The 27,573-nt window shown below is 49.1% G+C and overlaps 1 protein-coding gene across 1 annotated transcript; it reads right to left on the minus strand.

Annotated features, from left to right (window-relative positions):
* On the minus strand, positions 1-26,860 carry MYOZ1 (myozenin 1). The gene is made up of 6 exons (XM_045025328.1): positions 26,785-26,860; positions 22,858-23,039; positions 10,062-10,324; positions 8,670-8,677; positions 1,959-2,121; positions 1-232 (listed from the first exon to the last, which is right to left on the minus strand). The coding sequence occupies exons 1-6, from the start codon at positions 26,858-26,860 to the stop codon at positions 1-3; spliced, it is 924 nt and encodes a 307-aa protein (XP_044881263.1).
* Positions 26,861-27,573: the final 713 nt, after the last annotated feature.

Raw genomic sequence — 27,573 nt, forward strand, 5'->3', positions numbered from 1 at the left:
TTATAGCTCTTCTGTTTCACCGTCCATCGGCACTTTGATCTCGATGTTGTACTCCGTGGGTTCTCCTGATGCCTGCCAGGGGATTGGGGTCCTGTTGAAGGAGGGTCTTGTGTTGATTTCTTGATTATAGACAATGATGGGTTCTGGCACTAAAGGACCAACATCAAACTCAGGCATCTGGAAGGTCATCAGCTTGCGTGCCTTCTCGTACCCACCATAAGGCATGGCAGTCCTGGGACAAGGTGACAAATGGAATCAGCAAGCAGCGCATTTGTAAACAATATGATTTAGAAAAGAAAAAAGTTATTGTCATTTCTAATGTTTATCAGTGAAGAGTTGAAGGCTCCAGTAGAGAAGAAAAGAGTCACCAGCTGCAGGAGGCGCTCTCCCACAAAATCTACCAAACATCAAAAACTAATTGTACCATACACATACACCTCTCCAGTGCCTTCAGTATTAAAAAAGGTGCTTGATAGTTCTTTTCCTATACTTTCCCCCGTACTGTTCTAGCAGCACACCAGGCCAACCTCTGCCACAGCTGCTAGTGGCTCCATAAACTTATAAAAAGGAGGCTTCATGGTGTACTCCTGGGGCATTCTGCGCCAAAAATTTAAAAATTCTGCACCAAAAAAAATAAAAATTCTGCACACAGTATTTTAAAATTCTGCAAATGTTGTTAAAATAACACTACATAATCATGCCAGTTTCAATTATTTTGGTAATTTATTTCAAAATACCAGTCAGCAAGTATGTCTGAATCAATACAGACACATATGAAAATTCCTACAGGAGTAGAGAGTTAAGGAAACCCCTATGAGAACCCTGTTCCTGTTTCTCTGCCCCCTTCTCCCCCCTGCCAAGCCCAGCTGCGGCCCCCCCCGGCCCAGATACCCCCACCCTTTTCCTCCCCAGAGCCCAGCCATGGGGACCCCCCCTTGCCCAGACATGCGCCCCCTCCCCTCCCAGAGCCCAGCTGCAGGCCTCCCCCTTGCCCAGACACCTACCCCCACAACCCTCCCAGAGCCAAGGGATCCAGAGGGAGAAACAGCCTGATGCTCGGTCCCAGGCTTGCATGGAGTTTCCTCCACGCCTCCCTCTCCTTCCCTCAGGACATGCTGGGAACTGCAGCTGCCAGGAACCCTCTAGCTCCCTCCCCCTCCCCACAGCAGTGTCTTCTATGTGTGAGCTGGGTTCTGCCAGGTCCAGCGGTCATTAGTGGCAGCTAGCAGCACTGCAGCCTATTTCTGTGGGGGAAAAGAAATTCTGCACACACAATTTAATTTCTGTAAAATTCTGCATTGTGCAGTGGCGCAGAATTCCCCCAGGTGTAATGGTACAGCAGCTCTAGCAAAGATGTGGAGTCAGGTGAGCGCTGGGTTCTAATCCCCCTTGAGCCTTTGTTTCATTCTGTGACTGAAGATTAGTCAACACATACTGCCTCTTTCAGCAACATGGATGGGGAAGGGTTTGATTAAAATCTAGAAATGCACTGGAAAGCTGCTGCTGTGCTAGAAATATCTGTAAGACACTTTTTGCTCATAAGAAGGAGCAATAAGGGCCTGGTTCTCAACTGCAGTACGGTGGATACTTGGGCCCCAAGTCTTTAAGAGCCATTTTTCCAGGGCTCTACAGGTCATTATGGTAATAAATCCATGGCTGCAGACATGACTAGAGACACTGCTGTTGCCAGCTAAACCATGTGTAATGTATTCTGGGGAAGGTGGAATAGAACTAAGGACCTCTGCTTCCAGAACAAAGCCTTCTAAAGAAGAATCCCCATTTGTTGTCTCTAATCCTAAAACTTCTCTCCCCTTTGTAGGCTTCCAGCAATTAGCCCCACAAGAGGCTGCAACATGGCATGTGTGAAAAACCCATTGACATTGTTAAGGGTGCAGTGGCTGCATCCAGCATTGTCCTACAGCTCATGTACCCTGCATTACACCTCCAAGTGGCCTCACCTGTTAAAAGATTTGTAATGGGGGAGTTCAGCTTTGGGACCATACGACAACAAGTCAATGGTGAATTGACTTTTCTCCTGAGGGCTTATGCCCATAGCTCGCTCCCATGGAGAGATATAGGTCTTAAAGACAGAGACTTTTTTCCCACCTCCTGACTTTTCACCTGGACACAAACAGAGAAGAGAAGAACATTTTAATCAAGTGAGATTTGCACAGAACAAATGCATTTTTCATGTCATAGGCATCAAACTTAAAAGCAACTGAATTTTATCAGCTGACCCTGCAAGTCACAAATTAAAAGCTAGAGTCTATGGCAGGGGTTCTCAAACTTTTTCACAGGATGGGCCATATCTTAAGAGATATTATCTCATGGACCACTTCCTTTCCCATTCACAATCATGTTTCGTGGACCACAGTTTGAGAGGCACTGTTCTATGGAGCTTCATCAGAGCACATGCTGGGAAGTTAATTTTTTTACAGCAGTCAGGCCCACGGCATAGCCTTGCATCATCCACAAGAGTGGGCTTCTCCCACTGCAGAAGACATGACATGGAAGATGGACTCCAGCCTTTTCCTGAGCCCTGCAGGAGAGCAACATAGGTGGCCACAGGAGACACAATCAGCCAAGCAACCAACTGAGTATCACTGGCTTTTCCCCCTAGTTTTGTTGTTATAGAGCTGTTCACATGGCATGGATTATGCACACCAGTGTACTACTGCAGGGCTGGAGAAGAGGGCAGATTTGTGCTGGTCAGGTAGCTTGTGGAAGTTGGCTGGTTACAAAAGGGTTGTTCCTGAGGGCAGTGCTGTGAACAGTGGTTTGTGTGTTGCACTGCTGGAGACACACATTATCTTGGCCGCCAAGGCCAGAGAAGGGTGACTGAGGTTACCCACTCTGGCCCCTTGTGTTTTGCTGGACACGCTCCTACATCATTCAGACTGATGACTGGAGATGGAGGGTGAAATCCTGGCCCCACTGAATCAATAGGAGTTTTGTCATTGACTGGAATGGGGCCAGGATTTCACCCAGAATGTGGACGTTCCAGCTTGGGGTAGCTACTGCCCAGCCAGTCCCACACCTTTAAGAAGCTATGTCAGGCCTCTGTCAGGTTAATCTTGGTAAAGAGACATTTATAATAAACAGCCTGTAGCCCAAACATAAACCCCAGTAAGATCACAGGGATGGCTTGCTTCAACCTGCCCCAGGTCTAGGCAGACTCCTCTTTCGGGGCAGGCAAAAAGTGTCACATTCCCCAAAGCCTCAGCTGGATGTTCAGGCTCTTTTCCCAGGAAGGTCTATCTGTCTACCAGCCAGCCCTTTCCTATCTGAGAGGGAAGCCTTTGTAAAAGCTGAAATGCTGCCTACTCCCTGAATTAACCCCTTCCTCCCTTATTTGGGATGTGGGTGTGTAAATTCCAACAGCATTACATGAGGCCCAAACAAACCCTGGGCCAAACACCACCAAATATGGGGGAGTTTGGTCCTAGAGCCAAACTTTGCACCTAGTTCCTCTCTCTATAAAGGGCCAAACCCAAATCCCAGACACTAACGCCCTTGAACTTCAGGATCTTTGCAACTCAGTGTTGTCCCTTCTAACGACGTCACAACTAACTTCTTCTTGAACATGTCTGATTTGGCCACATCCCTCTGCATGGGTCAGTACTTTTTATAAGTTGATGTTTTTATCGGGGTGCACCAGTGACATGAACAGACCATCCGATTACACATTTTGTGGGCTGCATTGTCACTGGGCTGCCTGCTTCAGACATTATTATTTTTCTAAACTGCTAAGAATGGCTAAACAATAGCCTAGAGACTTTTGTTGGGGTCTCCCTGTGCAAATTCACATCCTAGGGACTACAAAGCTGCACTTTCAAGGGGTTAAATCAGTGGCCTGGGAGTCACAACTTCTAGGTTCTAGTTCCGGTTCAACCATTAACTTAGTGGGTGACCTTAGACAAGTTACTTTCACTCTGTGTGCCTTAGTTTACTCAGCTGAGCACAATGACACCTACCTACCAGCAGCGTTAATTCAGCAGTGCTTTGTAGGTCACTTTAAGATTCTTAGACGACAGGCACCTTAGACATACAAGGAACTATTTTTATAGCAGTGCCTTCCTCTGATTTGGATCAGATCAGACTGAAGTGCATTGTGTTATTCCTCCCACCATCAGGGTGTCTACTGCAGTTTGCACCGAAAACAGCAGTGTTTATAATGTCAACAGCAAAGTACAAATAGCACAGCTTTTGTATTCTTTTTTTCCCATCATATCCATCTTCTTTGGGCTCGCTTATTTTCTCTCTCATTCAGAGCCAGCCTTTAGGCCTTGCCAAATCCACAGCCCCAAGCCTTCCTGCTTCAGGGCCTTTGGCCCTTTTCCTTGTGAAGACCCTGGGGTCAGTAAAGCAGTTTAGAAGGCAACAGAACAGTAGGGGTGAAAGAAAGAAATAACGGGGCTCCACTTCTGCAGCAAGAGCCAGAGGGTTGGCCCACATCCCCTCTGAGCCCCTGCCAGTAATGTGACAATGACAGACAAGAATCACACATGTTCGCAGCAATGAAGGGAGGCCCACCTGGAACCGCTAAGGCTGGTTCTGATCTAATTCCAAATGTGGATTCTTCCTCATTAATTAAGGCTGACATTTTCAAAGCCATCTAAGGCCTGGTCTACACTAGGAGTTTATGTCGAATTTAGCAGCGTTAATTCGATTTAACCGTGCAACCGTCCACACCAGGAAGCTAATTAGTTCGACCTAGAGGGCTCTTTAGTTCGAATTCGGTACTCCATCCCGACGAGGGGAGTAGTGCTAAATTTGACATGGCTATGTCGAGTTAGCCTATGTGTGGACGGAAATCGACCTTAGTAGCTCCGGGAGCTATCCCACAGTGCACCACTGTGTTGACGCTCTGGACAGCAGTCCGAGCTCAGATGTTCTGATCAGCCATACAGGAAAAGCCCCGGGAAAATTTGAATTCCTTTTCCTGTCTGGCCATTTTGAATCTCAGTTCCTGGTTGGACATCGGGGCGAGCTCAGCAGCACCGGCAGCGATGCAGAGCTCTCCAGCAGAGGAGTCCATGCAATCTCAGAGTAGAAAGAGGGCCCCAGCATGGACTGACCGGGAAGTCTTGGATCTGATCGCTGTGTGGGGCGATGAGTCTGTGCTTTCGGAGCTGCGCTCCAAAAAACGGAATGCAAAGACCTACGAGAAGGTCTCCAAAGCCATGGCACTCAGAGGAAACAGCCAGGATGCAACGCAGTGCCGCATGAAAATCAAGGACCTGAGACAAGGCTACCAAAAAATCAAAGCGGCAAACGGACGCTCCGGAGCACAGCCCCAGACATGCCGCTTCTACGAGGCACTGCATGCCATTCTCGGTGGGTCTGCCACCACTGTCCCACCAGTGACCGTGGACTCTGAGGATGGGATAGTGTCGACGGGCAGTTTCTCGGCGATGTTCGCGGATGGGGAAGATGAGGAAGGGTTTGTGGAGGACGAGACAGGCGACAGCGCTTACAATACTGCTTTCCCCGACAGCCAGGATCTCTTCATCAGCCTCACAGAGATCCCCTACCAACCCTCCCTGGCCATTAACCCGGACTCTGAATCAGGGGAAGGATCAGTCGGTAAGTGCTATAAACATGTAAACATTTATTTTTTTAAAAACAGGAATAAAAACTATATGAAAAGAAGGTCAATACATATAGGGATCGAACAGAAATCCTCTTGGGACACTTCCACGAAGCTCTCGTAGAAGTACTCGAAAAGCCTCCGCAGGAGGTTCCTGGGGAGAGGTGCCTTATTGGGTGCTCCGTGGAAGCACACTCTTCCGCGCCAGGCCATCCTGAGGTACAGTGGGAGCACTGCCTCGACCAGCATGGCAGCATAGGGCCCTGGTCTGTGCAGGGATTCACGCAGCATGCGCTCTCTGTCTCTCCTAGTGACCCGCCTCAGGGTGATCTCGCTCGGCGACTGCTGCATCTAATTAGGGGAATTACTGTAATGTTACTATTGTGAATGCTTGACTTTTCCTTTGCATAACAATGACCGTCGTTTAACAGCCCCGTGGTGGAGGCTGCAGAGGGAAAGCATACAGGGATCTTTCCCGGGGACAGCCGCGAGGGGCTGGAACAGGGTCAGACTTTATGCTTTCCAGATTGCCTGCAGCAGGAGGGCACTGCTATCCATTAACTGTTAAGCAGCCTAAAGTTTACGGCTTACCAGGCCTGGCTGCTACACGGATTCTGCTGTCCTGCCCCGCTTGTCCGATCTCCAGTGCAAGACCCCAGGCAATGAAAGCGAATGCCGAAAATTCGAACTTGTCCTGAGAGCACATGAGATAGGTGCCCTGTATGGTCTTGTTCACAGAAACTGAGTAGACTGTGTTCAGTGTTCGCAAACATGTATCTTTGCAAGGAAATCACTTCCTTTTTCCCATCACACAGCTGCGGCTCTTTCCCGAACTGCCCCGGCATCCCCCTCACAGAGGCTGGCGCAGATTAGGCGGCGAAAGAAAAAGACTCGGGACGAGATGTTCGCTGAACTGATGGCCTGCTCCAGAGCCAAGGCGGCCCAGCAGAGCCAGTGGAGGGAGACCCTCTCTCAGCAGCAGCGCTCACACAGCGAACGGGAGGACAGGTGGCGGCAGGAAGACCAGCAGGCGACTCAAACGCTGCTTGGACTAATGAGGGAGCAAACGGACACGCTCCGGCGCCTTGTGGATGTTCTGCAGGACCGCAGGCAGGAGCAGAGAGCCCCCCTGAACTGTATCTGCAACCGCCCTCCCCCGCCACAAAGTCCTGTCCCCCGCTCACCCAAAATCACAAGAAGGAGGGGTGCTAGGGGCAGTGAAAACTGTCACTCCACCCCAGCAGAGCGCTCATGTACCAAACAGCTCTCATTCCCTAAAGTATGAGAATTGCTTCCCTTCCTGGCTCACCCAATCCAAAATCCCAGTTTCATCCCCCAACTGTGTAGTTGAGTATTAAAAATAGTTTGCTGTTCATTACTGTTTCCGTCATGTTTCTTTGCAGAAGACTTTGTGTGAAGGAGAGATAGGGGTTTGTTAATTGCATAGGACAGCCACCATTACCAGGGTACAGACATGGGGGCAGGATCAACAGCAGGTCACACACAGAGTGCAGTCACTAGGCACCCGGGTCACTCTGGGAGGTGTCTGCTGCCCCAGGTCAGTCTGGGAGGTGTATGCTGCCCCAGGGTCCGAGCGCCTGGCATCCACAAATGGCAAGGCAGGCTGCCCTTACCATGCCCTTCCACCCTAGCCATGAACCTCTCCGATGCCCTGAGCCCCAGCCAGAGCCATCATCCCCCTACACCTACTCACCCTTCCCACACACCCCTCACCCCTTCCTGCAAACCCACCCCTTCCTGCACACCCTCCTGTAACCGTCCTCCCCCCAGAGACCGCTGTAGGAGCAGGAGCCTGTCAGTCCTCGAGTGTAGAAGCGGTATGTACATCACTGCACACCGTACCCACCACAGTCTGCGTCCCTGTTTGAACCCTTTAACGCGAATTCGTTAGTAAAGAAAACTTTGTTAATTAAAAATGTTCCAATAACTTTATTTTTAAACGTCTGTTGGAAGGGGGGAAACCTGGTGAACGGGGTATGTAACCGCTGAAAAAAGTCAATAGTAACTGAAACAGGGGCAGGTTCAGCTTCTCTGTAAAGAGACTGGACAGTCATAGGTTACCCTGCTCTCTGAGGAACCTAGCTTTCAAAGCCTCCCGGATGCACAGCGCTTCCCGCTGGGCTCTTTTAATCGCACGGGTGTCTGGCTGAGCGTAATCAGCAGCCAGGCGATTTGCCTCAACCTCCCATCCCGCCATAAAGGTCTCCCCCTTGCTCTCACAGAGATTGTGGAGCACACAGCAAGCTGCAATAACAATGGGGATATTGGTTTCACTGAGATCCGAGCGAGTCAGTAAGCTCCTCCATCTCCCCTTGAGACGTCCGAAAGCACACTCCACCACCATTCTGCACTTGCTCAGCCGGTAGTTGAAGAGCTCCTTGTCACTGTCCAGGGCGCCTGTATAGGGCTTCATGAGCCAGGGCATTAGCGGGTAGGCTGGGTCCCCAAGGATCACTGTAGGCATCTCCACATCCCCAACAGTTATTTTGTGGTCCGGGAAGAAACTACCTTCCTGCAGGCGTCTAAACAGACAAGAGTTCCTGAAAACACGCGCGTCATGAACCTTGCCCGGCCACCCGACGTAGATGTTGGTAAAACGTCCCCTATGGTCCACCAGTGCTTGCAGCACCATTGAAAAGTAGCCCTTTCGGTTAATATACTGGCTGGCCTGGTGGGCCGGTCCCAGGATAGGGATGTGAGTGCCATCTATAGCCCCACCGCAGTTTGGGAATCCCATCGCGGCGAAGCCATCTATGACGACCTGGACGTTTCCCAGGGTCACTACCTTTGAGAGCAGTAGGTCAACGATTGCGTGGGCTACTTGCATCACAGCAACCCCCACGGTAGATTTGCCCACGCCAAAGTGGTTCACTACTGACCGGTAGCTGTCTGGCGTTGCAAGTTTCCAGAGGGCTATGGCCACTCGCTTCTGCACACTCAGGGCTGCTCGCATCCGGGTGTCCTGGCGCTTCAGGGCAGGGGCCAGCAAGTCACATAGTTCAAGGAAAGTGCCCTTACGCATCCTGAAGTTTCGCAGCCACTGTGATTCATCCCAGACCTGCAGCACTATGCGGTCCCACCAGTCCGTGCTTGTTTCCGGGGCCCAGAATTGCCATCCCACAGCATAAATATGACCCATTGCCACCATGATCTCCGCGGCGCGGGATCCCGTGCTTTGTGAGAGGTCTGTGCCACTCTCACACTTCATGTCCTCACTGCGCTGCCGGAGCCTCCGCGCCCGATTTCTCAGCAGCTGACTGTGGAAGAGGTGGATGATAAGGTGCGAGGAGTTGACAACGGCCATAAGTGCAGCGATGATTGCAGCGGGCTCCATGCTCGCAGTGCTGTGGCGTCCGCGCTGTCACTGACCAGAAAAGTGCGCTAACAGATTTCCCGCCGGCGCTTTCAGGGAGGGAGGGCGGGAGTGACGGTTGAATGACGACAGTTACCCAAAACCACCCTCGACACATTTTTCCCCCAGCAGGCATTGGGGGCTCTACCCAGCATTCCAATGGGAAGCGGGGACTGCGGGAACTGTGGGATAGCTGCCCAGAATGCACCGCTTCCAATGTCGACGCTTGCCCCGTTAGTGTGGACTCACAAAGTCGAATTAGTGTCCTTAGTGTGGATACACAAATTCGACTTCATAAGGTCGAATCTACAAATTCGACCTAAGTTAAATCGAACTACTCTTGTAGTGTAGACATACCCTAAGAGATTAATGGGAATTGATGAAGAAAGGATGCTGAGTTGATTTCATACAAGGGATTTAGTTCCAGAGGTTTCTGGCCAAAGTAAATGGAGGATCAAATTAACCAAGGACTGAAGTAGGCGGAAGGTATTATACACACATCATTAAGAATCAATAAAAATATTGAATGGATTTTGATTGCTTCAGCAGAATAGTAATTAGTGATGAGTGACCCTCAAAAGATTTGATGGTTCAGTTCTGATGCTTATCTGAAACTTCTCTGCATTTAGCTGAACTTCTTCCATCCCAAAACAAAGCAAACATATAGGCACGTAGAAAGTGACATACCAGATCCAACCAATGGTCCAACGAGACCAGCACCCATCTCTAACTGTGGCCAATGATGGATGTTTCTGAAGAAGGTGTAAAACTCCATAATGGACAATATGTAATATAAGCAAATGCTGTACCAACCTTGGGAGATCAAGGTTTCTTACCAGGTTTTTCACAACTTCCTTGATTTAGCTAGGACAGATACATTCTGATAAAATTTTGATATTTCTTTGTCTTCCCAACACCAGGCAGAGGTGAGCAAAACCATGAAACAAAAGTCAATTCAACTTTTCCAAACTTTGTGAAGGAATTGGGTTTGGAAGGTTCAGCTCACATCTTTTCTTTTAGCCACACCTATTCCTAACAATGATAATGGGCCAAATTCTGACATTTACCCCATCCTCACTTTTAGTGTGTGAGAGATACTTGCCTTTTCCAGCAGCATCACTTCCTTCACCATCCACTCCTCCCCCACTTCCGGCTGAGCCCCTGGCATGATCAGCTTCAGTGCCTCCAGCACCGCCTTTGCTCCCAGGCTTAGGAGGAGGGGCAGGGGGATAGTGCAGCTTACTAGATCCATACTGCCCTGCAGTTACTCCACCCACCATCCGCCCACCACTGTGCAAGTAACCATGAGCTTCTCCTCCATAATGTCCTCCAACAGCAGGGATGAACTTCTGAAAGTGATCCTGGAGTGAGAGAAAAAAGGGCAGAAGTTATTGTTACTGGGCATATCCATTCATATTTTCTTGGTGTGGAGCTCAAAGGGAGCTTGATGGGTCTCCTCCTAGTTCCTACTGGACATCTGTCCAAATTACAAAAACACTTGCAACATGTAGCATGGAATTTTCCCTGTATCCAGTACAGGGGCAGGCATGGAAGTGCAGGAGATGCTGAAGGTCATTTTTTTAGGTGCACTGGCAGGGCTACTTTAGAGGCCAGGGTGTGGAAGAGCAGGGGATGCTGGAGGGGAGGGATGAAGCACATTAGCAGATCTGTGCAGGTACTCTGAACTAGAACTGCAGGGTCAGGAGTGAAGTGCACCAGTAGAGCTGGGACTGTGGCAGGACTGGAATAACAGGAGGATTGTGACAGGGTCTGCTTACCCCGCAGTAGCGCAGACAGGGTTAAGCCCATATTATTGACAGTGGAAGTCCCGCCTCCCTAGCAGGATTGGGTATGCTCCAGATGCTCTAGCAGTATAAAGGGAAGAAGCCCAGCTTATTCTGGGCTGGAGGCTGCAGGGGAAAGGACCTGTCCGGGAAGTTCCTGTGGAGGGCCAGCCACAGCCCCTGACTGTGCCGGGAATCAGAGCCTCCCTGGGCCTGCTTGAACGGCGACTGGAGGAGGACAGGAGATGATTGGCCCAGCTGACCACAGAGAGCCTGAACTCTCATGGGAGACCCCAACACAGACACTGGTAGGAAGTGACCCAGGGAGGGTGATGGTGTGGTACCTCCCACCTGGGAAACCTCAGTGTGTTTCGGTAGGATCCCCCTCACTGAGTCAGTGGCAAATTGCTATGCCACTGTTAGAGCCCTGGGTTGGGCCTGGTGGAGCTGAGAGGGCCCGGGCCCCCCACCAGGGCCACCATACCCCTTGGGGGTGCCCCACTCTTATATACGCCGGCCGCTAGGCCACGCTGCCCTGCACCTGAGGGTGGGGCTATAGATGCCGGCCGCTAGGCCACGCTGCCCTGCACCTGAGGGTGGGGCTATAGATGCCAGCCGCTAGGCCACGCTGCCCTGCACCTGAGGGTGGGGCTATAGATGCCGGCCGCTAGGCCATGCTGCCCTGCCCCTAGGGGCATAAACTGTCACAAGGAGATACAGGTCAGAAATGAGGTGCACTGACTAAGCTGAGGTGGACGGGGCTGGAATAGTAGGGAGTGCTTCATGGCAGGAATGTACTAGCATGGCAAGGTAAGGTAAATGAGAACTGAGTCTATAGCCCACTAAGTATGCTGGGATACCTGGACTTGTGACAACATGAGACTGCTCCTTTGGCCACCGGTGCATTTGTTCTTTTTACAGGCAGCTCTATATGGCTCTTCTTTAACAGGGTGACTGGCCTAGTGAAGAGGGGGAAGCAATGGGTGTGATATATCTTCATTTTAGTAAGGCTTTTGACAGTCCCACATGACTGTCAGTGCAGACTGGATGAAATGACTCTAGGGTGGGTGCAATACTGATTGAAAGACTATACTCAAAGAGTAGTTAGCAATGGTTCATTGTTAAACTGGGAGTGCGTAACTTGTGGTGCCCCACAGGGGTCAGTCCTGGCTCTGGTACTAGTCAATATTTTTATTAATGACTTGGATAATGTAGCGGAGAGTCTGCTTATAAAATTTGCAGATGACACCAAGCTGGGAGGGGTTGCAGCACTTTGGAGGACGGGATTAGAATTCAACACAATCTTGAAAAATTAGAGAATTGGTTGAAATAAATAGGATGAAAATCAATAAAGACAAGTACAAAGTATTTTACTTAGGAAGGAAATATCAAATACACAGCTACAAAATGAAAATTGGCTAGGTGGTGATACTGCTGAAAGGGATCTCGGGATTATAGTGGATCACAAATTGAAGCAGTTGCAAAAAAAGGCTAATATCATTCTGGGGTGTATTAACAGGAGTGTTGCATGTAAGACACAGGAGGTAATTGTCCCACTCTACTCAGCACTGGGGAGGCCTCAGGCAGAGTGCTGTGTCCAATTCTGAGTGCCACACTTTAGGAAAGAGGTGGACAAACTGGAGAGACTCCAGAGGAGATCAACAAAAATGATCAAAGGTTTAGGAAACCTGGCATCTGAGAAAAGGCTTAAAAAACTGGGCAGGCTTAGTCTTGAGAAAATAAGACTGAAAGGGGAACTGATAGTCTTCAAATATGATAAGGGCGGTTAAAAAGGGGACAGTGATCAAATTGTTCACCATGTGCACTGAATGTAGGATAAGAAGCAATGTGCTTAATCTGCAGCAAGGGAGATTTAGGTTAGACATTAGGAAAAACTTTCGAACAATAAGGATAGTTAAATACTGGAATGGGCTTCCAAGGGAGGTTGTGGAATCCCCATCACTGGAGGTGTTTAAGAACAGGTTGGACAGACACCAGTCAGGGATGGTCTAGGTTTACTTGGTCCTGCTTCAGTGCAGAGGGCTGGATTTCATGACTTCTCGAAGTCTGTGATGGGGTGGCCACCCCACACAAGGCCAGAAGGGTAAATGAGGCCAATTAACCTTAGGCTGCACCTGGAGGAAACCTAGGAAGTGCTAGGGCCTAACTGCTGATGAAGTCTGGTTGGGGGCAGAAGCTGGACAGACTCTATAAAGAAAGGAAGTTGGAGGCTGCGGGAGGAAACCTGTGGTGGCATTCCCCAATACAAGGAGGAAGAGCAGGAAGCTGCAAAGAGAGTCTAGGAAGCAGTCCAGGGAAGGAGCAGTAAGGGCTGGGAGAGTAAAAGCCCCGAGCTGCTAGGTTGAAGGTCCCCGGACTGGAACCCCATGTAGAGGACGGACCCAGGTTCCCCTCCTAGCCACTGTGAGTGGCAGAGACCAGGCACCGGGGAGCGGAGTGCCCGGGACAGTTTGCCTCAAAGGACTTGTGATACCCCAGAAGAGGGGGAGAACATTAATGTGACTTAGTCGGAGGGCTAAGCTATGAAGTGGAAAGCGCTGCCATGGAGTGAGTGAGTGGAATGATGGACTGAGTAACCACAGGAAGGGGCATCTGACAAAGTGGCAGAGCTGATTCCCCAGATGAGCCACAAGGAGGAGCAAGGTCCCCTTCCAGTCCTACATTTCTATGATTCTATGAAAGTTGTGAAAACCTGGAGGCATGGCAGCTTGTGAGAACACCCAAGGCTTCCATGAGACCCACTGCATGTGCAAGAGGAAAGTAAGGGAATGAAAGTTTTTATTATAAGCCTAGTGGATATTAGCAAACCAACTCTAGCCAGCCAGCATGGTGAGGAAGAAACTTGCATTTGTCTAAAAGACAAAGCTGGCTTTGCTGTTGAGGTCCTCTGCCCTCCCTAGCAAGGGCTAGCAAACATAGTCTCATATAACCTAAAAGCAGGTTCTGTTCCACCTAATATTGGCTTGATTTTGCAAAGCGCCGAGCACATTTAATGCCCTTTGACTTATTTTCGGGTAGAGGGCACATGGCCCATTGTGGGATGGAACCCCCAGAAGGGGAAGGGTGTGGTGCCAGACATGGCAGTACCCCATATTCCCTCAATGTGATTTCAGCAAATACCTATGAGGAATAAAAATGTAAGTGACATATATGGCAGTACCATGTACATTACATGTGTTACATATTGAATGTATGTGGGATTATATCTTGACACATATGAGCTAAAAGAAAGTGGCTCCTTTGGAATATTACAGTCTGTACACAGACACAGGTATCACATATAAAACATGTAATACTACCCATGTACATGTATCACATATGTTCTTTGCACTTGGATTTAGGGGTAGGTTATAGGCACATGAAGCAATAATGGAGAAAGTCAGATGAAGATGAACCAAAGATGCATTCATCATGCTATACTGCCTGCGTAAATTCTCCTGGTGCAGCCAATTGGCAATGTGAATCCCATGATTCTTTAAAGGGTTACGGATTCTTCATGTCTCTTATACCTAGTGCAGTTTAGCAAAGAGAAGCTTTCCAAGCTGTAACAGGCTTTCAAGGCCAGCTGTTCATTCAGCTAAAAATAGATGAGAAGAAGTGAAAACCCCACAAGGCTCAGTGTGGCATTATCAACCCTCCACTCCATGCCTCAGTGACATTGTCCAGAGCTTTACAGCAGGTCATCCAAGCTGCAGTCCAGGCATCCAGCCATCAGCAAGCTAAACAAATGGAGCTGGTGCCACTGGCACCCTTTGGGAACATCTCTCCTATCCCCGCGTGAATGGGCTTCCCATTTTAGGAACAGGGAGGATTAGGTTCCCCTGAATGTCAGAAAACACTGGGGATAGAGAGAACTGTGATCATGGAGGTTTCATCTCTTCTACCTGGGGCTGTACACAGAAGATGGTGAGACTGTCTGTTTGGAGATACACCTCTACCCCGATATAACGCTACCCGATATAACACGAATTCGGATATAATGCGGTAAAGCAGCGCTCCGGGGGAGCGGGGCTGCGTACTCCGGCGGATCAAAGCAAGTTCAATATAATGCAGTTTCACTTATAATGCAGTAAGATTTTTTGGCTGCAGAGGACAGCGTTATATCGGGGTAGAGGTGTACATGGAGAACTGCATAGCTGTATAAAGGCAGACTGAAATAAAGAGGTGTTTGGGGATGTGGGAGGGAGGTCGTCTCAAAGCGCTAACACATGGCACTGCATCTATCACTTAAAAAGTTCTCTCTCCTTTCCACCAAAACTGCTGGTGGGCCAGCTACTCCAGAGGGAGACCTGCTCATGGGAAAGGTCATATAGAAAAGAGAATTGTTCTTGCAGAACCTTTCTAGTTCCTGCATCCAGAGTGGGCCTGGTGTCCTGGTACGTCTTGTGTCATTCATCCCTCCTTGTGCAACAAGTGAAGAAAGCTAGTCTCAGCCTAATGTTTTCTATAACAGACAGCAGCTCCTGAAGGAGAGTCCCAGACAGGAGACTATACCTGGTCAAAGTTGGGAGGGGGAAGCTGTGTCTCTGTTGCTTGTTACATGCCAGAGGTAAAGGTGTTTAAAGGGAAATGTGGCTACCAGTGGGCTGTCTCAGGGGCTGAGTGGCTAACCTTTCACCTGTAGGTTACCAGCTTGAATGTAAGCCAAAAGCTGCTACCACCTGGAGGCCATTTGGGGTGCATCTACACTGCAGCTTGAGCATGCCTCCCAACCCAGGTAGACAGAGCTGGCTAGCTCTGCTTGAGCAAGTGTAGTAACATAGCAATGTGGACATCGCAGCATTGGCTACCTGCCTGACTCCAAGCCAGCTCAGGCCCCTGGGTCTGCACTCGAGTGGCTAGCTCATGCCGCGTTGTCTGCACTGCTACATTTAGCATGTTAGCTAACATGAAGCTAACACATGTCTGCCTGCCTGGGCTGGGAGGCTGCAGTGTAGCTATATGCTAGGGGACCAGCATGAAAGGAGTTTAGTGAGCCCAGTTCATGTCCACATCACAAAAAGCACTGCCAGGATCAGTATTAATTGGCCCCCTTGTTGGCAGTTATGGCAGAGAGGCAAAGGAGCGAATGGGTAACACAGACTGCCCTAGGAGGTGTAGGGAAGTTTGTTCTGCATCTGCCTGCTCAGCACTGGACTGTGGGATGGAGGCCTTCAGTCTCCAGGGCTGTCCATCCAGCAGCCCTGAATTCATTACAAAATATTCTAACCAGAAAGCAACTGCTGCTTGTGCTTGGACCCTAGAGAGGCTAAGGTGACCAGATGTCCTGATTTTATAGGGACAGTCCTGATATGGGGGTCTTTTTCTTATATAGGCTCCTATTACCCCCCACCCCCGTCCCGATTTTTCACACTTGCTGTCTGGTCACTCTGAGAGGCACAGGCCACAAGATTCATAAACAACCAGAACTTGTATGTCTGTGAAACCTTTTTCTGACCAAGAGTCTAATCCTGTAAGCTGCTGAGCACCTGTCCAGGATCCATTCCTAATCCTCCAGCACTGCTATATGTGCCTCAGGAGAAACGGTTGGTGAAAAATGATCCACCCATCTGAGCATCTCAAGGCCCTGATGTCACAGAGGGAGTGCCTGGCAAGGGACACTGTGAGCTCTGTGTTGGTGCCTTGCTGTGCCCTAAAAGGAATGATTGGGAGCACCAAATGTGTTTCTATTTCCACCTCCCTGATTAAGAGGTTCCCAAATACTTGATGTCTGTGTTGTTAATAACACTTCTGAAGTTACTGGAGCAGCCAGCTGTATGTTCCTTTATTCTGGGCCAGGGGGATTTAAAGTTCAAACAGACAGGCATGGAACAGCGAGAGGGAGTAAGTGAGCAGGCACACATTTTTTCTGAGAGAGAGTGAGTGTAGGGAAGTGTCTGCAAATCCTACATTGGAGCTGCACCCCTTACACCAGGGCTGAGTTTTGCCATGTGCTTGTATGAAGAGAGAGGGGGGTGATAGTCCCAGATAGTCAGGTATCTCGTGCTAATTTATTAAAATAACTGCACTCTCCCATGGGAGGCAGCATGGTCCTGTGGGTGGGGAATATGGACTCCAGCCTTGTCCTGAGCCCTGCAGGAGAGGAACAAAATCATAGATGGCCACAGGAGACACAATCAGCCAAGCAACCAACTGAGTATCACTGGCTTTTTCCCCTAGTTTTGTTGTTATAGAGCTGGTCACATGGCATGGATTACACACACCAGTGTACTACTGCAGGGCTGGAGAGGAGGGTGGATTTGTGCAGGTCGGGTAGCTTGTGGAAGTTGGCTGGTTACAAAAGGGTTGTTCCCGAGGCCAGTGCTGAGAACAATGGTTTGTGTGTTGCACTGCTGGAGACACACATTATCGTGGCCACCAGGGCGGCTGAGGTTACCCACTCTGGCCTCTTGTGTTTTGCCAGACACTCTCCTACATCATTCCGACAGATAATTCCCAGCTCACAGAGACATGCCCGTGCTAGCTATAACTGAGTTAATTCACTGACAGAGTGTAGTCCCAGCTGCGTGAGGGGCTAGTGTGGCAAGTACACCCTGTTTGAGATAGGTAGGCACTCAGGCGGGTAGCTCCTCCCACCATTTGTGCCACCGTGGCTACATGCTATTTTTAGTGCACTAGCTTGATCAGAGCTCCCTGAGCTGGAAATTACACTTTGCAGCTCAAATATAGCTATGCCCCTGGCCTCAACTCTCTTCAGCCTGCTGGCATTGGCTCTCCAGCTCAGCAGGTTTAGCCCCTCCACTACTCTCCTGCTTTCAGCTTTCCCCAGAGAACTCCAAGGCCCTCCTCCATTCTCACAGTTCTCTTCCTCTCATTTATTAGCCCCAAATGCCACCCTGGCCTATTAATCAGCTCAATCTGGGCTGCACCAGTCCTGACACAGGGGAGCTGGACCCACTTCATATAAAAAGCCATCCTGTAGCAGACCCCAAAGCTGCTGAGCGGAGACTCTGGTTTCATCCCCACCCTCCCCCGCCCACGTCACCTCTCCTGGAGCAAGAGGGGTATCAGTCTCCACACTCATTCATAGACTGGAAGAGATGTCTAGCAGATCTTCTAATCCAACCCTGCTTCATCAGGGCAGGACTAACTTTCCTTGACCAGTTTCATCCCAGGACATGCACCTGTACTAAGATGAATATCTCTGACAGATGGGTATCAAGTCTCAGCTTTTAGTATCTCCACTGATGGTCATTCCCCAACCTCTGCTCAAAGGCTTTGATGCTCAGTGCAGAGCAGGCCTTCAAGATATAAAGATATTGTTGCTGTTTAACAAGTACCCTTATCTCTATTTATCTCCATCCTCCTTTCTCTAGATACATTGACAGACCAAGGGAGCCACCGAGTTGTGCCTTTGATTGTATTGATGTAGCCCCTTGATTGTACTGCAGGAACCCTCATCCCATCCCCTCCTTCCTGACACCCCCCCCCCCATGTCATATCTGGCAGTTTCAATGGTTAGCCCTGCCTTCCTCTGTCTTGTGTGAAGTGCCTAGCACAGCCTGGGGGCTGTAGCATTTCCCTTCCTGCCCCGACTGCCGTTTGTTCTCTTTTGGAGGCACAACAGAAACCAGACTGATGATCCAGTGCCTCAGTCCCTGCTCCCCGCATTGTGCTTCACAACTGGGCCCTCCCCCTGATCTGAAAAGGCCACCCTGGCCTGAGCTCTCAGAGATTTCTTGTCATTGCCTATTCAACCCTAAAGACTGCTTTTGAATACATGCTGCCAGATAGGGGGAGTTGTATTAGCTCTACCTTCCTGGCTTGGCTGAGAACTTACCAAACTCATTTTATTCGCTACCACATACAACCATCTACTCTGTTTTGGACTTCTCCACTTCCATAATTTTTATTCTAGGATCTAGGGGATACTAACATGAATTGTAAGAGGAGAGCAGTTTAAAGTAGCAGTAGAAATGCTTTCCTCCTCTGCTAAACAAAACCCCAAGCTCCCTCCCTTATTTCCCCCTGTTAGCGGTTCTCTTTCTGTGTCCTTCCATGCAATAGAGATGAAGGAAGGAAGGGATGGCAAGGAACAGGGAATCTTAGGGTCAGAAAAAGATTCTGAATTTGGTGCAAGTGACAGGTGCTGTATTGACAGCCCTGGAGATAAGAATCAGCCCACAGCACAGAGATGGCACTAGCAGCTGTCCTTACATTGCTTCCCTGCTCCTGAGAAACCAGCTCTGGGAGGAAGATAGTTCAGTCTCTGTGGCCCAGTTGGCCTCTGGTCTCTTTGCTCAGGTTGCCAGCAGAGGTGCTAATTAGGGCCAGCTGTGGTGATAGTTTGTGATGAGGACATTTATTCACTCCAAACTTGTCTCCTTTTCAAGACGAAATTTCAGCCTGTCTCCATGCCAGCTCTTAATGATCCATCCATGCTCAACATGGCTAAAACAGAGCTCCTAATCTCCCCCTCCCCAAAGCTCTCTCCACAGCCTCCTTTCTTCAACACTGTAGACACCACTACCATCCTGCCAGACACTCAGGCCCATAACGTGGGCATCAGCTTCTGCTGGGGCTCCTCTCTAGGTCCTCACCTCCAGGCCAGCTCTAAATCTTGCTGATTCTTTATGCATCACATCTCCAAGATGTGACCTTTCCTGTCCATCCACACAGCTGAAACTCTCAGCCAGGGTCTCATCTCATCTCAGCTACAGCACCATCCTTCTCTGTGGCCCTGACAAATACAATTTTGCCCTGCTCATATCTGTTCAGGATTCTGCTGCTATGATCACTTTCCTAGCCTGTCACTCTGAGCACATCAATCCTCTCCTTGCATTCTTGTGCTGTCTCCTCCTTCTCCATTGCAGCAAATACAAGTTGCTTTACTTCACTTTTTCCAAGTCCTTCATGACAAATCCTCACCCTACCTATCATCTCTCATTTGCCATAGAGCTGTTGACGCACACCTCTGATCAGTCCATGATGCCAACCTCCATTGCCCACTTGCCAGATTTTCAAACACCTTGGTGCATTCTCCCTTGTTGCCCCACACACTTGAGAGGTGCTCCCTGTAAACATCTGCAAACCTACCTCATTGTCCTCCTCCAAATCCCTGTTCAAAGTTCTCCTTTGCTGTGAGACCTACAAAAAACTTGACAAGGGATAGGGTGCTGGTGTGTTGAGACCACTGCCTATCATTTTGGCCAATACTGTCTCATTGTTTCCTTGTGCTCCCTCTCTGTCTTATACTTAGCTTGTAAACTCCTTGGGGCAGGGATCATCTGTTTCTTCTGTGTTTCACAGAATCATAGAATTGGAAGGGACCTCAAGAGGGCATCTAGTCCAGTCCCCTGCACTCAAGGCAGGACTAAGTATTTGTACAGCACCTAGCACCATGGGATTCTGGTCTATGACTGGGGCTCCTAGATGCTACCACAATACAATAAATACATACTAATAAAGGCAATGGACTGAGTGCAACTGACCCATTTCACATAGTTCACTAAGTAGCCATCAGATGGTAAGTTATGTTCCTGATCCTGTCAGTCTAGTCCTGATGGGGGCTAGTAGGGCAGGCCAAAGACAGGAACAAATTACAATTGTCCATTGTTTTGAAAAAGGCAGATCTGAAAAGGAGGCACGTACGATTTTAAAATAGGAAACAGCAACTCCTGTTTGGAGATGCTTCATCAACCTGCTACCCTCATAGTTCACCACAGCAAGGCCATGCAGGAAATTCCAGGCTTGCTAAGGACTTTTTAAAACCCCAAATACTCTTCCCCAAGGCAAAGCATCTTCCAGTGTCACTCTGAAATATTTCACCCTCTTCAGGAAGACATTGCATGATAGTGAATGAGTATCCTGGCCAGATTCCTGTCTCACCATGGGAAAACATGGGTGTCTGTCCAGAAAGTGGTTGGGATCCATTGCTGGAGCACTGTGGAGCGAAGCTTACTATTTACTGAATAAAACACAATGTAAGTTCCTCCCAACTCTGGGATAGAATCATTTCCCCCAGTTTCTGGCAACGCCAAGTTCAGAGACCCACATTTCCAAAAATACCTTCTACTTTTCAGTGCCTCAGTTTCTTGGTGCCCAACTTGAGCTGCTTGAAGTGCCACAATTCATTCATTTTGCATTTCTCAAATTGGACACCTCAACTTTTGAAAATCTGGCCTTGGCCTCATATGCCCCCAAAGTCAGCTCTCCCATAAACCCTTCACAACCTTCTGAACTCACATAAAAGATGTAATTTCTGGATCTTCACTACAGCCTCAGAAGCTGACACATGAACTTGGGCCTCAGGTATTTGGGGGATCTGAGCTTTTCCCATGTTTGCAATCCCTGCTCCAACCTTAAGTGAGCCGTAGGTGCCTCAGCTCCCCAGGTGGAGAAGTGGTTTGGAAGCAGCCATAACCTGTTTAAGGCTATCGGTTTAACTGTGTCCTTTTCACCCTCTTCCTCAACATCTTTCCTGCACTGGTGACTATTTATAACAATACCACATACTTCTCCAGCACCTTCCATCCAAGAACTTCAAAGCACTGATACTAATGGCACAATGTTCTGGGAGGAAGGTCAGGATAGCCACGTAATGTAACTATACAGATGAACAATCAGAGATGAAGACTTGCCCAAGGGGACACAGGACCAGAAATACAATCAACATATCCTGAATATCAGCCCTGGGCTCTCATTAAGACCACCCCTCAGTACTGCCCCTTCTTATTTTGATGGATTTTCCTCAGGGGAGGTTCTATGTGTTTTGCTGCCCCAAGCATGGCAGTCAGGCGGCTTTTGGTGGCGTGCCTGTGGGAGGTCTGCTGGTAACGCGGATTCAGTGGTGCGCCTGCAGGAGGTCCCCTGGTCCCGCGCCTTTGGCGTACTTGCCGCCGAAGCCGCAGGACCAGCGGACCTCCCGCAGGCATGCTGCCCTCATGGCGACTGACAGGCCGCCCCCTGCAGCTTGCCGCCCCAGGCACATGCTTGATGTGCTGGTGCCTGGAGCCACCCCTGCTTTTCCTCCTCCAACCCAGCCTATCTTATGGCTTCTTCACACCCGGCTTCCCAAATTGTACTTGTTAAAGGTGAACTGCAAAGGGGGAAAAAAATCCCTTATTTGCTGCTTTAATCACGAGGAAGGCCTCAGAGCTTTTCTTTTGTGGAAGATTTTTTCAGCTTGATTCTTTTATTAGAAATAGAAAGTCTTAAATTCCCCTGGATGGGAGGACAAGTGGGATGATGGCATGCCAAGAGATGGAAGCTTAAATAGCAGACAGAAGAGGAGAGAAGATGTTGAGTCAGTGTTTAAAATTATGAGATCTCTTCTGTTTGTTTAACTCAAACTGCTGGCAACCGCCTGAGAGAAAAGCTCTCTGAAAAGTTCAATATCAACGTTATTTTGTATGAGGGCTGAGAAAGCTCCCACTCCAATCCTCTAATTGGTTTTCCAACAAAAACAGGGAAGACCAGCCCTGATTCTAATGTTAAACAACAAGCAGAATTCATTTTTCTGAGGTGGGGAAGAGAGGAAAAAATGCATAAGCCTGACTTTATCCACTATAAAGGCCAGCGCAGGACAGGGTAATAAAACGTTCTTTCCTTTACAGTTCTACTAATGGGTTCCCAGCAAACAAACCAAATAAGTGCAATATCAGCAGCTAGAGGCCTCTGTCTCAATTTTACTTCATGGATCATCTCTCAAAACTGAACTGAGGCCTACACCAAGAAGGGAAAATACCACATCCTACAGTAAAAATGGAAGAGAGCCCAGGTGAGCTGACCTCAGATCTGAATGAATCATTTGCCCCCAGTGCAAGAAGGGAAATTTTGTTGTTATTTTAACAGGTAAATAGTCATGCACTTTTCTAGCTTTGGTACATCAACACAACCATATGATCCTCAGTGTTCTCCTAGCGTTCAGCTTTCCTGACACTGCTCCATCAATGGATCCCAAAAGTGCCCTGAAGGAACCCAATGCTGGCGCGAAAAGGAAGTTCAGCCTGTATATTCATTCACAGTCTTGGGCCTCTCCCCTACCCAAGGTATATCCCCCTAGCCTGTGATGAGAGTGGAGACATGCAACTTTCCCTCGCATTCCCATGTGTGTAGGAACCGGCTTGTGGTTGCATGCTCTGACCTACCACAGAACTGTCACTGAAGATGTCGGGGTGATTCTCATAAATGAATTTCTCTACCCTCAGCTGGCGTAGTTTGAACATCTTGGATCCTTTGTTGGTGAGGAGTGAGAGTTCTTCTAGCATCACATCCCTGGGGATGCTGATCTTCTTCCCCAAGTTCAGCTTGGACCCTTCTTGTGGCATGACTGGAAAAAGATACCAAAAGATGCATCTTAGAAAGCTCTCTGTCCCAGGGTGCCTCCTCCTTATTCCCAGACACCAGGCCCTCCACAGCAGCAAGGCCTCCTCTGCATTAGCAGGGTTTCACTGATGGAAATATTATTCTATACACACAATCCCCTGGATATCCATGAATGGAATTTACCCTAGTTCCCATCCAAAGTGCATCTGCATGGGTGGAAGTTACATCAGGGCAGCGTTAGCATGGACACATCCCACTTCTGAGGTACATGAATCAGTGCAAGCAGTCCTCCCATTGCTATCCTACACTGCCCCAGTGGCCTGTCTGGTCACCTTTCTACACTCCACTGCTCTATGGTCAGCTCAGCTGGAAATCACTCACCTAGCAGCACTGGCAAGCAACAAGCAAAGACAACATCTGCGACCATTGGATTAAGCTCTACCGGCAGCCACGCAAATGGCTGTGGTTTAATTTGGCTGTGTGCATGGAAAACACCCCACTGAAGTTAATTACAGAGATTCATTGTAATGCAGTGACCCTCTGACCTATTTAGCATTGTGATCATCCTGACTAACAGTCCCTCAAGCCACAAATCTGGTGAGGCCACCAGAAACCTCAAAGCCACTGACGAAATGTTTCCTTCCATTCCCTGAAACTCTGTGGTGGAATCTTAAAGGGAATCTATAAGGTGGGGAGGGGTGTCTGTGCCCTTTTCTGCTTCTTTATGATCTTCTTGTTGCTGCTTGTTTTTTACCCTAAAAACACCAGGAAGAGCAAGATTTGCCTCCCGTTTTTGCTAGAAAACTAATGAGGGGACCAGAGTGCAGGGGAGGGGGATTTTCTCAGTCTTCAGTTGAAGTGGCATAGATCCCAAATCTTTCACAGAGTGAGCTTTTTTCTCAAGTGTGTGTTAGAGCTTTGAGTTAAATATATGTCTGCCAAAAATAACCTCTGGAACATGGTGAGTGGGTGGCAGGGCCATAATGGTGGCATATAGCCACCTTTCTCCATGTTAGGTCCTACATTACACACAGCTCAGCTGGAAACAAGGATCTACCCTCTGATTACAAACCTCTTCCCCTCTCATTTACTGCCAGTCTCTTATGATACCACAAGAACCACTGAGCCTCCAATGAGTAAGCCAGCAAAAACAGGGAATTCAAATGGCCTGATATTTCCAGTGCAATAAACATGCAGGAATAATGTTAGGGTCTACTAAGTGGCCATGTGAACCCTGTTACTACACATTAAAAGTTCCCTAGTGAGCATTGATCTGTTTGAAACAGCCCTTCTTGTAGGCAGAGACTGTTTCCCTCTCCTCCCCAGCCCAGCTGGTCACATGGGGAAAATCTCTGGAAGAATCCTCTTTAGCTAGCCAGTTCCACACAGCATTATTCCCAGTGGGAAGAGACTTTCTATAGAATATTGGAGTTATATTTGCCTGTTGATGTGAAAACAGGGTTTTAGCAATTCCAGTTGGTTTGGGGGGGAAACCTAAAAACCTACATAAAGGTGCCCCTATCCCCACTGTCCTGAGCAGAGCAGATTCCTGAGTTCCCTCTTGGCGATTTGGGAAGGGAACAACATTTAGCTTTTTACTGCTTTGCAGCACCTCTGGAAATCTCCTCATCCCTACATTTAATGTGAGTAAAAGGGGTATCACAGCTGTGTACAAACCACCCCCTCCAATACAAACATCCGCTGCTGAAGGAAATGTGTCCCTAGCACTGCAGTGGAAGGACACATAGGGCTGAATTCTCCTGTCAGTTGCAATTCCACTGGAAGAACTTGGTCCATTGACTAGTGAGTGACAATCAAGGGGTTGCTGTTTAAGAAGGAAAATAAATTAGAGATGGAGGTAATGATAGACAGATCCATGCTGGTGCATAGCTAGTTAAAGGCACCGGAGCAGTGACATATTCAGGGCCAAATTCTGCTCAGTTATACTGGTGTAAATCTGGAGTAACCCCCCTGTAATCAATGGATTTACACCTGTGTAACCAAGAACAAAGTTTGGCCCACTGTGTTTATACCACTCCTGTGTGGGGAATGTTAGAAAACTAAATCCCTGTGAGCCAACACTAGCCAATCACATATGCTGGTATGTGATGTTATCTGAAAGACCTTGCCGATTGGCAGTGCGTGTACTGCACCTCGTGTTCAGATGTTACTGCCAGAGAATGGCTAGATACATTATAGACTCTCCTCCTGATTTCTCTAAACGTATTTAATGCTTCCAGGACCTTTCCCTTCCCATTGCCTGCCAACCTGGTTCCTTCTCCAAATAACTAATTCAGACCTGCATGGCACCAAATAGAGGCCAGCAGTACGTGCGCTGGAAACCATGGGCAGGGCCGGCTCCAGGCACCAGCTTATCAAGCAGGTGCTTGGGGCGGCCACTCCGGAGCGGGGCGACACTTTCAAGTATTCGGCGGCAATTCGGCGGAGGGGCTTCTTGGGGCGGCAAAACCCCTGGAGCCGGCCCTGACCATGGGACACAACAAACAATGGGAATAGTTTGGAATTAATAATCACTGAGTGGGGTGACTCCATCTGCCCACAGGTGTAACAGCACTAGCCAGCCCAGCACATTCATGCACCCCAGTGTCTTGGAGATGGGCTCCCCTACAGAGCTGTGTGAATAACTGACTGTCTGGTTCTCTGGCAAATCCAAAAAAAATCAAATTTTGGGTCAGTACAAAATTGAAATTTTTCCAAATTTGTCAAATTGGAAAAAGAAATTCATTTCGGGTTGAACAAAACATTGTTTGAAACAAAATGAAACATTTCATTTTGCTATCAAGCATTTTAAAAACATTTTATATTATTTTTAAAATTGAAGGAAATTTCTAAAGAAAAAGCCATTTTTAATCAAAACCCAAAACATTTTTCAAAAATGTTGAAATGAAGTGTTAAAAACAAAAGTTTAAAGTCTAACAATTTGGTGACACCGACTCAAATTCACAAGGTTTTAGTCAAAATGTTTCACCCAGCTCTACTCACATACAGCTACACAGACCAGGGTATGTAGACCAGGAGTGGGCAAACTACGGCCTGCAGGCTGTGTCTGGCCCATCAGTTATTTTAATCCGGCCCTCAAGCTCCTGCCGGGGAGTGGGGTTGGGGGCTTGCCCTGCTCTGGCACTCCAGCTGGGAAGTGGGGTCGGGCATTTGCTGAAATTAGTGGCATGTCTCCCTTCTGGCTCCTATGTGTAGGGGCAGCCAGCTGGGAACCGCAGACAATGGGAGCTGCAGGGGCAGCGCCTGCGGATGGGGCAGCACACAAAGCCGCCTGGGTCGTGCCTCCATGTAGGAGCCAGAGTGGGGATATACTGCTGCTTTTGGGAGCTGCTTGAGGTAAGCGCCTCCCGGAGACTGCACCCCTGACCCCCTCCTGCCCCAGCCCTGATCCCCCTCCCTCTGAACCCCTCCTGCACCCCAAACCCCTCATCCCCAGCCCCATCCCAGAGCCTGCACCCCCAGCCAGAGCCCTCACTGCCCCCCATACACCCCCCCAACCTCCTGCCCCAGCCTGGAGCCCCCTCCTACACCCTGAACTCCTCATTTCTGGCCCCACACCAGAGCTCTCACCCCCTCCCACACCCCAACCCCAATTTCAGAGCATTCATGGGTCGCCATACAATTTCCATACCCAGATGTGGCCCAAGGGCCACAAAGTTTGCCCACCCCAATGTACAGTGAGCCATGTACCACCAGGGATTTCTGGGAGTTGTGTGCATACTTCTTACCTTCACGAGTTAGTTCCCCAATGAGTTTAGTGGACTTTTTCGTCTTGATAGGAGCTGGAGTTCCTGCAAGGGGCATTACCACAAAGGATTCTCTGCTTCAACTTAGAGAAACAAGGAGTTTGGAGAGTGAAACACTTGAAAACTGTAGTGAGAGAATGGAAACTAGTTTCCTGCCTCTCCTTTATGATACGGTACTGTACCTAGCCCTTTGTTTCTCACCTGAATTCCCCCCATCCTTAGGGTTGCCACCTTTCTAACTGGTAACCAGACCCCCAAAGCCCCACCCTTTTCCCTCTACCCTACCTCTTCCCCCACGGCCCTGCCCCTTCTCAACCTCTACCCCCAAGGCCACACCCCTGCTCTGCCTCTATCCCCAAAGCCATGCCCCTGCTCCAGTTCTTTCCCTAAGGTCCCACCCCATGTCCACGTCTTCCCTGGAAGCTCTGCCCCACCTCTTCCCCCAGGCCCTGGTCCCTTCTCTGCCTCTACCCGCCAAGACCTGACCCCTGCTCCGTCTCTTCCCCACAAGGCCCTGCCCCCGTCACTTTCTCCTCTGCCCCCACCATTGCTCACTGGATCATCTCAAGGAGCCTGCCTGCAGGTAGGAGGCTGCCCAGGCTGAGCAGGGGCCGATGTGGGTTAATGACCCAGCACCTCCCTCTGCCCTGGAGTAACTGGACTTTTGGTTTGGGTGCTATTTAGGGTTGCCAGGTCTCCTTTTCGACTGGACTTTCCAGTTGAAAACTGGGCACCTGGCAACCCTAAGTGGCACCTGGACACAGAAGCCAA

This window comes from Mauremys mutica, chromosome 7 (genome assembly GCF_020497125.1).
Source record: "Mauremys mutica isolate MM-2020 ecotype Southern chromosome 7, ASM2049712v1, whole genome shotgun sequence".
Lineage (NCBI taxonomy): Eukaryota > Metazoa > Chordata > Testudines > Geoemydidae > Mauremys > Mauremys mutica.

Excerpts from the sequence above, each read along its gene's own strand:
- MYOZ1 (XM_045025328.1), bottom strand. The coding sequence starts at position 26,860 with ATGCCCCTTGCAGGAACTCCAGCTCCTATCAAGACGAAAAAGTCCACT. Across the intron at positions 23,040-26,784 it reads TGGGGAACTAACTCGTGAAG|TCATGCCACAAGAAGGGTCC; the intron begins GTAAGAAGTATG and ends ATCTTTTTCCAG. Across the intron at positions 10,325-22,857 it reads TCTTCAGTGACAGTTCTGTG|GATCACTTTCAGAAGTTCAT; the intron begins GTAGGTCAGAGC and ends CTCTCACTCCAG.